This window comes from Hylobates moloch, unplaced genomic scaffold (assembly GCF_009828535.3).
Source record: "Hylobates moloch isolate HMO894 unplaced genomic scaffold, HMol_V3 SCAFFOLD_7, whole genome shotgun sequence".
NCBI classification, from domain to species: domain Eukaryota; kingdom Metazoa; phylum Chordata; class Mammalia; order Primates; family Hylobatidae; genus Hylobates; species Hylobates moloch.
The window spans coordinates 62,084,461-62,098,151 of record NW_026652282.1 but is presented as its reverse complement, the minus strand read 5'-3'; the positions used below and the strand labels follow the sequence as shown (position 1 = coordinate 62,098,151).

Sequence of the window (13,691 nt, the reverse complement as noted above, 5' to 3'; positions counted from 1 at the left end):
GATGAGTTCGTGTCCTTTGTAGGGACATGGATGAAACTGGAAAACATCATTCTCAGTAAACTATCGCAAGGACAAAAAACCAAACACCGCATGTTCTCACTCATAGGTGGGAATTGAACAATGAGAACTCATGGACACAGGAAGGGGAACATCACACTCCGGGGACTGTTGTGGGGTGGGGGGAGGGGGGAGGGACAGCATTAGGAGATACACCTAATGCTAAATGACGAGTTAATGGGTGCAGGAAATCAACATGGCACATGGATACATATGTAACAAACCTGCACATTGTGCACATGTACCCTAAAACCCTAAAGTATAATAAAAAAAAAAAAAAAAGAAGTAGATTTTATTATCACTACCACTTTAGCAATGAGAACAGTGAGGCTTCCCAAAGTAAAGTCAGGTTCTTTACAGCCTGGAGCTCTCCAATTCCAAGTCTCTGAGAAAAGCAATGACTTATATTTTGCCCTAATAAGAGAATGCTTACTACTAAAAGGTAGCCAATTTTTTAGATGTCCTTTTATGATACTTCTCTCCCTGTGAATCAGATTGATATGTATATACAGTGCAAACAACAAAACAATAAAAGTCTGGGAGGCAAATAAAACATCATTAAAATATTCCTTCTGAAGAGGGAAAAGTTTTTATAATATGGCTTGTAAAATATGTACTAAGGTTACCACATACAAGAATACACCCTTCCCAACAATGACTAAAGCAAAATCTCATGACTTATCACCTAAAAACAACTTAATTTAAATAAAATGCTAGTAGCACTGAATTAGTTGTCATTTCAAAAGTTTAAATATATCACTCTCTCTGGGAGGATTATATACAAAGTTTGTTTGTAGCATATGGGGCGAGGGGCAGGTTGGGTGTTGTAGTTGGGCATAGGTTTGCCAGATTAAGTAAATCAAAATCAGGACCCACCCCCCACCCCCAAGTAAATTTGTATTTCAGAAATCCCATGAAATATTTAGGACATACTTAACATAAAAAATTATTCATTGTTTATTTGAATTCAGATTTAACTGAGCATCCTGTACTTTGCCAGGCAATCTAAGTTGAGGAGGAAGAATTAAATGGACTCAAACTCAGCTCTAATGTGCTTTTTTTAGGTTTTGAGCAACAAGTTAAAGGAAAGTACAACAAAAAAGCTTTTCTGGCAGGTTTTAACCAAAGGAATGTTTCATTTAAAGTTAATGTTTGGTGAAAACATGAGCTTTACATCCATAACTACTTTATTATTATGTGATCACTAAAATATAGTCCCAAAGTTGTCATAGTATACAGATGATTTATGAATAGTTTTCCTTCTCCTTCCTTTACCTTCACAAAAATAAACCCCCAATGAAGAATTTGGAGCAAACTTAACCAAAAGCAAAAAGTTTAAAAAAAAAATATTATGTTACTATTTTTTTTTTTTTTTGCCAGGTGCAAGTCATCAAGGCCACAGCACTTTAGCGCCTTCTTAATAAACTCACAGAGTGTCAATAACTATTTACCTGCACCTCAAAGCTGCGTTCAACGTGAACATTCAAAATAGGACAGAGGAGAAGACCCACAGACCCTCTTAAGGAAGTGAATTGCTCCTGCAGGACCTGGGAGACACCCCAAATACTGTGAGTGCCCCAAATGTGGAAGTGGGAAAGGGAGACCCTCCCCTCCCAAACACACACCCCCACTGAAGAATCTGAAGGTCTGTTTGCGGGAGAAATGTATGACCTTACCTGGAGCTGAGTCAATTTAGAGAGCCGAGTGAAATACAGGGGTAGAAGAAGCAGCAGAAAGGCCCTGGAAGCTTGCTGGGTCCCCAAGCAGCCCATTCCTGCCTGACAAAACAGGGATCCATCAGGAGGGAGGCCAGAGGAGCAGGGGGTAAATCTCCACAGGGAGAAGGAAATCTCTAGCTGAACTTTGTAACAATTTCAATGGGGCGAGAATCCTCCCGGCCAGAACTCGGGGGAGGGCACAAATCCAGTGTGCAGACTCCACAGGCAGGGGAAGAAGTTTTTCTTTCTCAACTTGGAGGCGGGTAGCCTGGGCAATTTTTCAAGCCAGTCATGCCTACCACCTGGAAACAGACTTGGGGCTGTTGGAGGGGGCATAGTGGGAGTGAGACCAGCACTTTGGTTTACATGGGAGCTGGGTGAGTCCTGTGACTCCTGGCTTTCCCCCACTTCCCTGACAACCTGCAGAACTCAGCAGAGGCAGCCATAATCCTTCTAGGTACACAACTCCAGTGACCTGGGCATCTCGACCCCATCCCCTATGGCAGCCAAAGCAAGACCGGCCCAAGGAGAGTTTGAGCTCAGACACACCTAGCCCTGCTCCCACCTGATGTTCCTTCCCTACCCACCCTGGTAGCAGAAGACAAAGGGCATATAATCTTAGGATTTCTAGGGCCCCACCCACCACCAGTCCCTCTCCATACTACTACAGGTGATGCTCTCTGGAAAGTGCCACCTCCTGGCAGGAGGCCAACCAGCAAAAAAATAGAACATTAAACCACCAAAGCTAAAAACCATAATGGAGTCCACTGCACCCCCTGCCACCTCCACTGGAACAGGCACTGGTATCCATGGCTGACAGACCCATAGACAGTTCACATCACAGAACTCCACGCAGACAACACCCAGTACCAGCCCAGAGCTGGACAGACTCTCTGGGTAGCTGGATCCAGAGAAGAGACAACAATCACAGCAGTTCAGCTCACAGGAAGCCACATCCATAGGAAACGGAGGAGAGTACTGCATCAAGGGAACACCCCGTGGGACAAAAGAATCTGAACAACAGCCTTTGGCCCTAGATCTTCCCTCTGACAGAGCATACCCAAATGAGAAGGAATCAGAAAACAAACCCTGGTAATATGACATAACAAGGCTCTTTAGCAGCCCCCAAAAATCACACTAGTTCACCAGCAATGGATCCAAACCAAGAAGAAATCCCTGATTTACCTGAAGAAGAATTCAGGAGGTTAGTTATTAAGCTAATCAGGGAGGCACCAGAGAAAGGCAAAGCCCAATGCAAGGAAATCCAAAAACGATACAAGAAGTGAATGGAGAAATATTCAAGGAAACAGATAGTTCGAAGAAAAAACAATCAAAAATTCAGGAAACTTTGGACACACTTTTAGGTATGGGAAATGCTCTGGAAAGTCTCAGCAACCGAATTGAACAAGTAGAAGACAGAAATTGACAGCTTGAAGACAAGGTCTTTGAATTAACACAATCCAACAAAGACAAAGAAAAAAGAATAAGAAAATATGAACAAACCTCCAAGAATTCTAGGATTATGTTAAACAACTAAACCTAAGAATAATCAGTGCTCCTGAGGAAGAAGAGAATTCTAAAAGCTTGGAAAACACATTTGGAGGAATAATTGAGGAAAATTTCCCCAGCCTTGCTAGAGACATAGACATCCAAATACGAGAAGCACAAAGAACGCCTGGAAAATTCATCACAAAAAGGTCATAGCCTAGGCACATTTTCATCAGGCTATCCAAAGTTAAGATGAAGGAAAGAATCTTAAGAGCTGTGAGACAAAAACACCAGGTAACCTATGAAAACCTATCAGATTAACAGCAGATTTGTCAGCAGAAACCCTACAAGCTATGAGCTATCTATCTTCAGCCTCCTCAAACAAACAAACAAACAAAAAATCAGCCAAGAATTTTGTGTGCAGTAAAACTAAGCATCATACATGAAGGAAAGATATAGCCTTTTTCAGACAAAGGCTAAGAGAATTCACCATTATCAAGCCACCACTACAAAAACCGCTAAAAGGAGCTCTAACTCTTGAAACAAATCCTGGAAACACATCAAAACAGAAACTCTTTAAAGCATAAATCATGCAGGGCCTATATAACAAAAATACAAGTAAAAGGCCAAAACTAAAAACAAAAAAAAAAGAAGTACACAGACAACAAAGAGCACGATCAATGAAACAGAACCTCACATTTCAATACTAACATTGAATGTAAATGGCCTAAATGCTCCACTTAAAAGATACAAAACCGCAGAATGGATAAGAACTCACCAACCAATTATCTGCTGCCTTCAGGAGACTCACCTAACACATGAGGACTCACACAAACCTAAGGTAAAGAAGTGGAAACAGACATTTCATGCAAATGGACACCAAAACCGAGCTGGAGTAGCTGCTGTTATATCAGACAAAACAAACATGAAAGCAACAGCAGTTAACAAAGACAAAGAGGGACATTATATAATGGCAAAAAGCTTTGTCCAATGGAAAACTATCACAATCCTAAACATATATGCACCTAACACGGGACCTCCCAAATTTATAAAACAATTACTAACAGATCTAAGAAATGAGTTAGACAACAACACAATAACAGTGGGGGACTTCAATACTCCACTGACAGCACTAGACAGGTCATTAAGACAGAAGGTCAACAAAGAAACAATGGATTTAAACTATACCTTGGAACAAATTGACTTAACAGATACATACAGAACATTTCATCCAACAACTGCAGGATACATATTCTATTCAACAGTGCATGGAACTTTCTCCAAGACAGACCATATGATAGGCCATAAAACAAGCCTGAATAAATTTAAGAAAACTGAAATTATATCAAGCACTCTCTCAGACTGCAGTGGAATAAAACTGGAAATCAACTCCAAAAGTAACCTTCAAAATCATGCAAATACATGAAATTAAATAACCTGCTCCTGAATGATCACTGGGTCAAAAACAAAATCAAGATGGAAATATAAAAATTCTTCAAACTGAATGACACATACCTCCCAAATAATGACACAACCTCCCAAAACCTCTGGTATACAGCAAAGGCAGTGCTAAGAGGGAAGTTCACAGCCCTAAACACCTACATCAAAAAGACTGAAAGAACACAAACTGACATTCTAAGGTAACACCTCAAGGAACTAGAGAAACAAGAACAAACCAAACCCAAATCCAGCAGAAGAAAGGAAATAACCAAGATCAGAGCAGAACTAAGTGAAATTGAAGCAAAAAAAATATATATAAAAGATAAATGAAACAAAAAGCTGGTTCTTTGAAAAGATAAATTAAATTAATAGACCATTAGCAAGATTAACCAAGAAGAGAGAAAATCCAAATGACCTCACTAAGAAATGAAACAGGAGATATTACAACTGACACCAGAGAAATACAAAAGATCACTCAAGGCTACTATGAACACCGTTACACACATAAACTAGAAAACCCAGAAGAGATGGATAAATTCCTGAAAAAAATACAACCCTCTTAGCTTAAATCAGGAAGAATTTGATACCCTGAACAGACCAATAACAACCAGCAAGACTGAAATGGTAATTTAAAAATTACCAACAACAAAAAAAGTCCAGGATCAGATAGATTCACAGCAGACTTCTACGAGACATTCAAAGAAGAATTGATAACATTCCTTTTGACACTATTCCACAAGACAGAGAAAGAGGGAACACTCCCTAATTCATTCTATGAAGCCAGCATCACCCTAATACCAAAACCAGGGAAGGATATGACCAAAAAAGAAAACTACAGACCGATATCCTTGATGAACGTAGATGCTAAAATCCTTAACAAAATACTAGCTAACCAATTCCAACAGCACATCAAAAAGATAATCCACCATGATCAAGTGGGTTTCATACCAGGGATGCAGGGATGGTTTAACGTGTGCAAGTCAATAAATGTGACACACCACATAAACAGAATTAAAAACAAACATCACAGGATCATCTCAATAGATGCAGAAAAAGCATTCAACAAAATGCAGCATACCTCCACGATTAAAACTCTCAGCAAAATCAGCATAGAAAGGACACAACTTAATGTAACAAAAGCCATCTATGACAAACCCACAGACAACATAATACTAAATGGGGAAAAGTTCAAAGCATTCCTTCTAAGAACTGGAACAAGACAAGGATGCTCACCCTAACCATTCCTCTTCGACATAGTACTGGAGGTCCTAGCCAGAGCAATCAGACAAGAGAAAGAAATAAGGGGCATCCAAATTGATAAAGTGGAAGTCAAACTGTCACTATTTGCTGATGATATGATCTTTTACCTTGAAAACCCTAAAGACTCCTCCAGAAAGCTCCTAGAACTGATAAAAGAATTCAGCAGTTTCTGGATACAAGATTAATGTACACAAATCAGTAGCTCTTCTATACACAAACAGTACCCAAGCTGAGAATCAAATCAAGAACTCAACCCTCTACAATAGCTGCCAAAAAAATAAAATCCTTAGGAATTTACCTAACTAAGGAGTTGGAAGATCTCTAAAAGTAAAACTTCAAAACACTGCTGAAAGAAACAACAGATGACACAAATGAATGGAAACACATCCCATGCTCATGGATGGGTAGAATCAATATTGTAAAAATGATCCTACTGCCAAAAGCAATCTACAAATTCAATGCAATTCTTGTCAAAATACCACCATCATTCTTCACAGAATTAGAAAAAACAATTCTAAAATTCATATGGAACCAAAAAAGACCCCACATAGCCAAAGCAAGACTAAGCAGAAAGAACAAACCTGGAAATGTCACACTATCTGATTTCAAACTATACTATAAGGCCATAGTCATCAAAACAGCATGGCACTGGTATAAAAATAGGCACAAAGACCAATGGAACAGAATAGAGAACCCAGAAATAAACCCAAATACTTATAACCAACTGATCTTCAACAAAGCAAACAAAAATATGAAGTGGGGAAAGGACATCCTTTTCAACTAATGGTGCTGGGATAATTGGCTAACCACATGCAGGAGAATGAAACTGGATCCTCATCTCTCACCTTATACAAAAATCAACTGAAGATAGATTAAGGACTGAAAGCTAAGACCTGAAACTATAAAAATTCTAGAAGATAACATTAGAAAAACCCTTATAGACATTGGCTTAGCCAAAGATTTCATGACCAGGAACACGAAAGCAAATGCGATAAAAACAAAGATAAATAGCTGGGACTTAATTAAACTAAAGAGCTTTTGCACAGCAAAAGGAACAGTCAGAAGAGTAAACAGACAACCCATACAGTGGGAGAAAATCTTCACAATCTATACATCTGACAAAGGACTAACATCCAGAACCTACAAGGAACTCAAACAAATCAGCAAGAAAAAAAAAACAAACAATCCCATCAAAAAGTGGGCTAAGGACATGAATAGACAATTCTCAAAAGAAGATATACAAATGGCCAACAAATATATATATATATGATGGAATATATATCAAATATATATATATGTATATATATATATATATATATGATGGAATACTAGTCAGCCATTAAAAAAATGAATTAACAGCATTTGCAGTGACCCAGATGAGATTAGAGACTATTATTCTAAGTGATATAACTCATAAACAGAAAACTAAACATCGTACGTTCTTACTAGTATGTGGCAGCTAAGCTATGAGGATGCAAAGACATAAGAATAATATAATGGACTTTAGCAACTTGGGAGGAAAGGGTGGGAGGGGGTCGAGGGATAAAAGACTACAAATATGATGCAGTGTATACTGCTTGGGTGATGGGTGCACCAAAATCTCACAAATCACAACTGAAGAACTTACTCATGTAATCAAATACCACCTGTACCCCAATAACTTATGGAAAAAAATAAATAAAATAAGTGAAACCTGAAAGCTTTAAAAAGATAAAATAAATATTGAAATTATTGCAAAAAAAATGGGACAGAAAAACAAGAGAAACTATCATTTTATCTGATTACAATTGCTACATTAATTATCCTTTGTGTCAGGGACTGTGCCAGGTCAGACCCCCTTTCTGCCTCCTTGGAGTCCAGTCTAGTTAGGTATACCAGGATATGCCCAGTAAATATTATAACAGAGGTCCGTATAGCTTAGTGGTGACTTCCTCCTTCCTGCTCTAAAAGTCAGAGGAGTCATATGGGAAACACACAAAAACCGAAAATATGTCCATGTTTTAAACAATTTGCACGTCACAGTTTTTTTCTGCGGTGGGCATTTTGGTTTTGTGCAAGTTGGAAGGAAATGTTGGGAGATTCCTCCAGTGTTGATGTAATGCTAGGTCAGGCTCTCTAGCCTAGTTCTGTTTAGTGTGTGGAATCCCCAGATCACCCTATCTATAGCCCAAATCAGGAGGCTAGCAAATCAGCACACAAGGGAGACTGGCCATTCTCCCAGGGGCAATGGCCCAGTCTAAACACAGCACAATTACCTGTGGTCAGGTTGTACTCAAGACTATACAAACAACTGCTAAAAGGATGGGAGTCAGGGACTTGTATTTTTAAAAAAGAGAGAGAGAGAGAGAGACTCCACAGGCAATTCTGATGCACACAGCTTTGGTTAAGGACAATACATTACTTAGTCACACAACTCAAATCACATTAGATTGCACTCACATTAGGGTTACACAGGATGTTCATTCACCCTAAGGATAATTTTCTCCCCTCCAGGTGACTAAAGAGAGGCACAAGGCTGAATGTGCTCCTTTTTTTGTCCTATGTCACATACTGACATACTCTAACATTGCTAAACTTTTATCCAAGCAGCTTGCTGAGGCCATGCCAAAGCCCCACCTAGGACAAATATGCAGGAAGCATTCAACAGCTCACACAACAGCTTTAATGTTTCAGGAAACAAAAAATAAAAAATAAAAAACTGGACACAGAGGACGATCTTTTAAACACACTGCATTGCCTTAAATATGAGGTCATGAACTATATTCACAGGAAAAGCGCATTACTCAGATTTTGCCGGGTTTAGTATATAAAGGAAGCAGAAGAGAAGAATGTGTGGTTTAATCCATTGCAATAACAACAACAAAACGACATAAATGAAGGAATCTTTTCTTATCCCAAGTTCACCAGCAACCCACATACGTATGGCTGAGCAAATAATCTACTCACTCAGTGTTTACTGCACTTTCAAACAGAGAAATTTATTTCCTTGAAATTCAATAATACAACCAATATATTATATTTCAAATATTGCGCACTTCAAAAACTAAAAAGACATTTTAAATCAATACAGACAATGTTATCAATCTTGACTGTTTCACATATATACAACATGCAGTCCTGCTGGCTCAATCCCGATTTCCCCATACCAAAGTCAATTCACAAAGCAATCCCTTCACTATATAGATGCTAAGGACCAGAAACAATAAAAGAAAAAATATGTACTCCAGTGGCTTCTATTATCGGACAGCTCCACAGTGTACATTTATGCTGTCACATCAAAATAGAGAAGAGAATAAGCCCCAAAGAGAACAGGCTATGATAACTGACGGCACCTTCCATAACTAGACCTACGTAAATATAGCTCCTCCTACCACAGGCACCTTAAACCAGCCTCCTAGAGGGGCTAAAATAGGTCTTGTGAGAGAGGATGACAATTTTTTAAAGATAAAGAAAGGGAATATAAAGCCTCTAATTTGGTTAACAAAAACAAAACTAAAAATAATGTCCTCAGCCTAAATAAGCATCAATACATTACTAAAAATTGTGGTGGGTCTTTCCATACTATATCAAAACAAGATAAAAATTATCTACGATATCCCTGTATTCATTTTCAAAATAAAAACGTGAATTCCACATAGAGTTAAATTCATTTTACTGTCTTCTGACAAATCAAGAAGACAGCACTTATGAATGCAATTAGAAGTATGCACAAATCCAAACATGAGGCTTGAAATTCCTTAAATGTGAACAGCTCTTCACAGTTCATAATGAATATTCATGAACAGTATCTTGCTTTAGCCTCCCAGGGGCTCCATGTGATATTTACCAACATCTTCATTTTACAAATGATAAAGGTGAAGCACAGAGATGCTAAACATATTACCTAAATCACTCCTCTGGATCCTGCTGTCTCCTTCCAAACTCAGAGGAAAAAAAGAAAAAGGATTCCACTTACACCCAGGTTTACTACATAACCCAGGTTTTTCTGACTAATGAAGTATAATCAGGTATTATTTTGTCATATGTGAATGCTAAATGCCATTCCCTCTCCAAGCTCTATAGCAAGGGCGCTTAACCTTTACATTATCATGACACTTTGTGAAATCTAAAAAGCTAAGGAATCCTCACCCTCTTAAAAAAAGGCACATATGTGAATGTTCATAGCAGCATTATTCATAATAGCCAAAGAGTGGTAAACCACTTAAATGTTCATCAACTGATGGAAAAACAAATTGTGGTATATTCATATAATGGAGTATCATTTAACCATAAAAAGGAATGATCCCACACGGATGAACCTTGAAAACATGCTAAATGAAACGAGTCACAAAATGACCACATATTGTATGATATGAAATGTCCAGAATAGACATTTTTATATGCAATGTGCAGAATGGGCAAACCATTAGAAATATAAAGTAGATTAATGATTGTCTAGGGCTTTGGGTGGGCTGGGAGAAAATGGGGAGTGACTGTTTAATGGGCATGGGGTTTCTTGCTGGGGTGATGACAAATGTTCTAAAACTGTGGTGATAAATGCACAGCTGTGAACATACTTAAAACCACTGAGTTATACACTTTAAATTCTTGAAATGTATGGTCTGTGAATTATATCTCAATAAAGATGTTATTTAAAAACAACTATTAAAAATCCTCATATGAGTAAAATTTCCCAGATAATTTATGAGGGTTTGTTAAAGCCCTAAACCCATCTACTGGTACGAGGGAGTCCAAGACCCAAGCTTAGTAACTTCTGCTCTATAGAAACAAGAATCATCATCTATTTTTCTTTGTTGTACATGTAAGATTTATTTTGGCTGCCCCTACCCTACCACAACTACAGCAAAGCTATGCCTCCCATTTTTTAGGATCACTATTTTGTCTATTAGATAACATAACCACAGTAGTTTTCAATATTGATTCATTAAAAAGAGTAAAATAGTATAGTTTCATAAATATAATTTTAAGAGCTACAAAAAACCTCTAGCAATTGAGCATCTATTATTTGCAAGGCATGGCTGGCATTCAAAAATGTAAAAGATTTCTGCCCTCAAGATGTCATAGGCAGGATAAGATCTATACAAAAATAACAATATACGAAATAGAAGGTGAATCTTGCATTAAAAAGACCAGGGAAGATACGCCAGGAATAATGATTAAAAGGAAGCTTCTTGGCAGAGGTGGACAATTATTTAATGCTGTGTTTCATCCTGAAGAATAAGTATCCTGAACGTGCATAAAGGAGACATAGGGAATTCAGATGATAGCAAACACAGATATGTTTCAGAATTGTTCCTAGGAACTATGAAGAAGGGCCTTCATCCCAAGCTAAGGGGGCCAGGCATGGTGGCTCACACCTGTAATCCCAACACTTTAGGAGGCCGAGGAAGGAGGATTGCTTGAGGCCAGGAGTTCAAGACCATCGTGGACAATACAGCAAGACCTCCATCTCTACAAAAAAATAAAAAATTAGCCGGGGGCAGTGACATGTGCCTGTAGTCCCAGCTACTCAGGATGCTAAGGCAGGAGGATTACTTGAGCCCAGAAGTATGAGGGTACAGTGAGCTATGATCTCACCACTTCACTCCAGCCTGGGTGACAGACAGAGATCCTGTCTCAAAAATATCAATCAAGCTAAGGATCCTGGACTTTATTTGGTAGGCTCTGAGAAGCCAAAGAAGGTTGCTGAGTAGGGCAATTACTGAATCAAAGATGTATGTTATAAAGATTGATTGTACAGTAATGTATGGGTGCATGTGGAAGAGAGGAAAAACTGCAAGCAGGGAAACAGTATTATTACAATAGTGTAAGACAAGGTTTCTAGAGTCTGGTTTAGGGAGTGGCATCTGTCATCCAGTAGCCATTTTTAAAAGATCAAGGCATGCCCCCCACCACCCCTGCCGCTAAAACAGGGGTGTTTTGACATGCTGCTCATTTAAAGTGCTGCCAATAAAGAAAACAGCTGTAGTTCATCATGGTACATATTTCCCTGGAGAAAACCCATTTACAACGTAGGTTTAGAAATTTCAAAACTACATTTTAACATGAAGTTCTGGCTACATTGGTTTGTGGGATTAGGAGGGGCCAAAGGCTCCTTTAGGCTCCTTTGGATCCATTAACTATGTTCTGTGAGTTTACAGTGAAAAATGATAAGAGTTGGACGATAAGCTTTCATGTGACCAAGTAAACCTGAACTCCAAGACTAAAAGACCTTGTTTGCAGTAGCAAATACTAAAGGGTCAGGGCCTGAATAGAATTTCCTTGAAATTGCTTTATTTCTATTTATGAGCCTGAGGTGATTGGTGGTAGTGCATAACTTTGGATAGTAACCATTTCTGGGTTATAGGTTTACCATGTGGACAAACACTGGGCACATAGTATAGGGGAGTTTACCTGCCTGGAATGGCCAAGGAGTTGTCTTCCCTGGGAGAGACAAATAGCCCAGAGGCTACCTAAAGTCTTCCTCCCCACCCAAAGTGATGTTAAACACCGGAACTTGGAAAGAGAAGGTTGGCGTTCGAGTCACACGACACAAACACACACCCGAAATAAAAGGCCTTACCCAAATCTCCAAAGTTTGCCAAGGCCAAGAACACTGTCTCTTAGCCCTTTTACTTCCAATCCCCGCCCACAGCCTGCAAGACCCTCCACTTCCCTTTCCCCTTCCGCTCTGGGCTTACTTGTCCCGGATGATGGTCTGTAGCTCCCGGATCTGATCATTCATAGGCAGCAGCTTAAGCTGCGCCCCGATCTGCCAGGAGAGTTCGCAGTCCTCTAGGAAGGAGTTGCCAGCTGGTGCGTCATAGCTGCTACTGTCACCACTACCACTGTTGCCCTCTGAGTTGAGGCTGGAGCCGCGGCAGGCCCCAGCGTCCAGCTCGGCCAGCAGGCTAGAATGGGCGTGCCCCGTGAGGAGAATCACCTTGGCCCTGGAGGCTCTGTTTCCCCCTGGGTGGTCCAGGATCTGATCGCCAGGTCGCAGCTGCTCGGGACTTGGGGTTGAGGCAGAGTTTACTTGCTGGTTGTGACAGGGCATGGAGTCTGGACACTGTAACTCCGTGGCCATACACCGGGCCCTGGGCTATCGCCGCTGCTACCGAACACTAAAGATAAAGAGGAACGGGTAGAAAGGACAGATGCTTACGTGCTCTCTCGGTTGCTCCCGCCTCCTCAGAACATCTAACCCTGGCTGTCCTTTCACCCCTAGGCCGCTGTTGGTTTCCTCAAGCACACTTTGGATCACTCCCGCCCACACCAGACGTACTGCCTGCCTAGAGACACTATTGGCTGCACTCCCCGCCACTCTGCGGCGCCACTGCATGTTAACCCTTTGAGTCATCCTTGCTACGTGGGTTCCCACAGGTAGCTAAGCCCCCGCAGCGAGGCCAAGGATGCCAACTTGAAGGATCTTCCGGGGGCCCCTGGGGCTTCTGCATTCAGAACTTTGGGTGATTGGTAGAGCTAGGAAAAACTGGGGGTGGCAAGTGATGATACACAGTTACACACTTAAGGCCCATGTTTTCAGACTTTGTGACCTGGCAGAGAAATTATATCTCAGTAACCGCATCTTCAGTTAGCTTGTCTGCATGACGGAAGAAAGAAGTAAAAAAATGCCTAGCAGGCTGCTGAAGAGCCTGTCCTCTACTAGACTGTTGTAGAAACTGCAGCTTCCCAAGTATGCTTGACCGCCAAAGCTTTTCTTATCTTTATTGGTTGGACCCTACAGTG

General features: G+C 40.1%; 1 protein-coding gene across 1 annotated transcript in view; it reads right to left on the bottom strand.

Annotated features, from left to right (window-relative positions):
• The window catches only part of UPRT (uracil phosphoribosyltransferase homolog), a 29,889-nt gene extending 16,693 nt beyond the window's left edge, over window positions 1-13,196 (bottom strand). The window contains exon 1 of the mRNA XM_032757206.2: window positions 12,644-13,196. Coding sequence (XP_032613097.1) covers window positions 12,644-13,029 — 386 coding nt within the window. The 5' untranslated portion in view covers window positions 13,030-13,196. The remainder of the gene's footprint in view (window positions 1-12,643) is intronic.
• Between the last annotated feature and the right edge of the window lie 495 nt (window positions 13,197-13,691).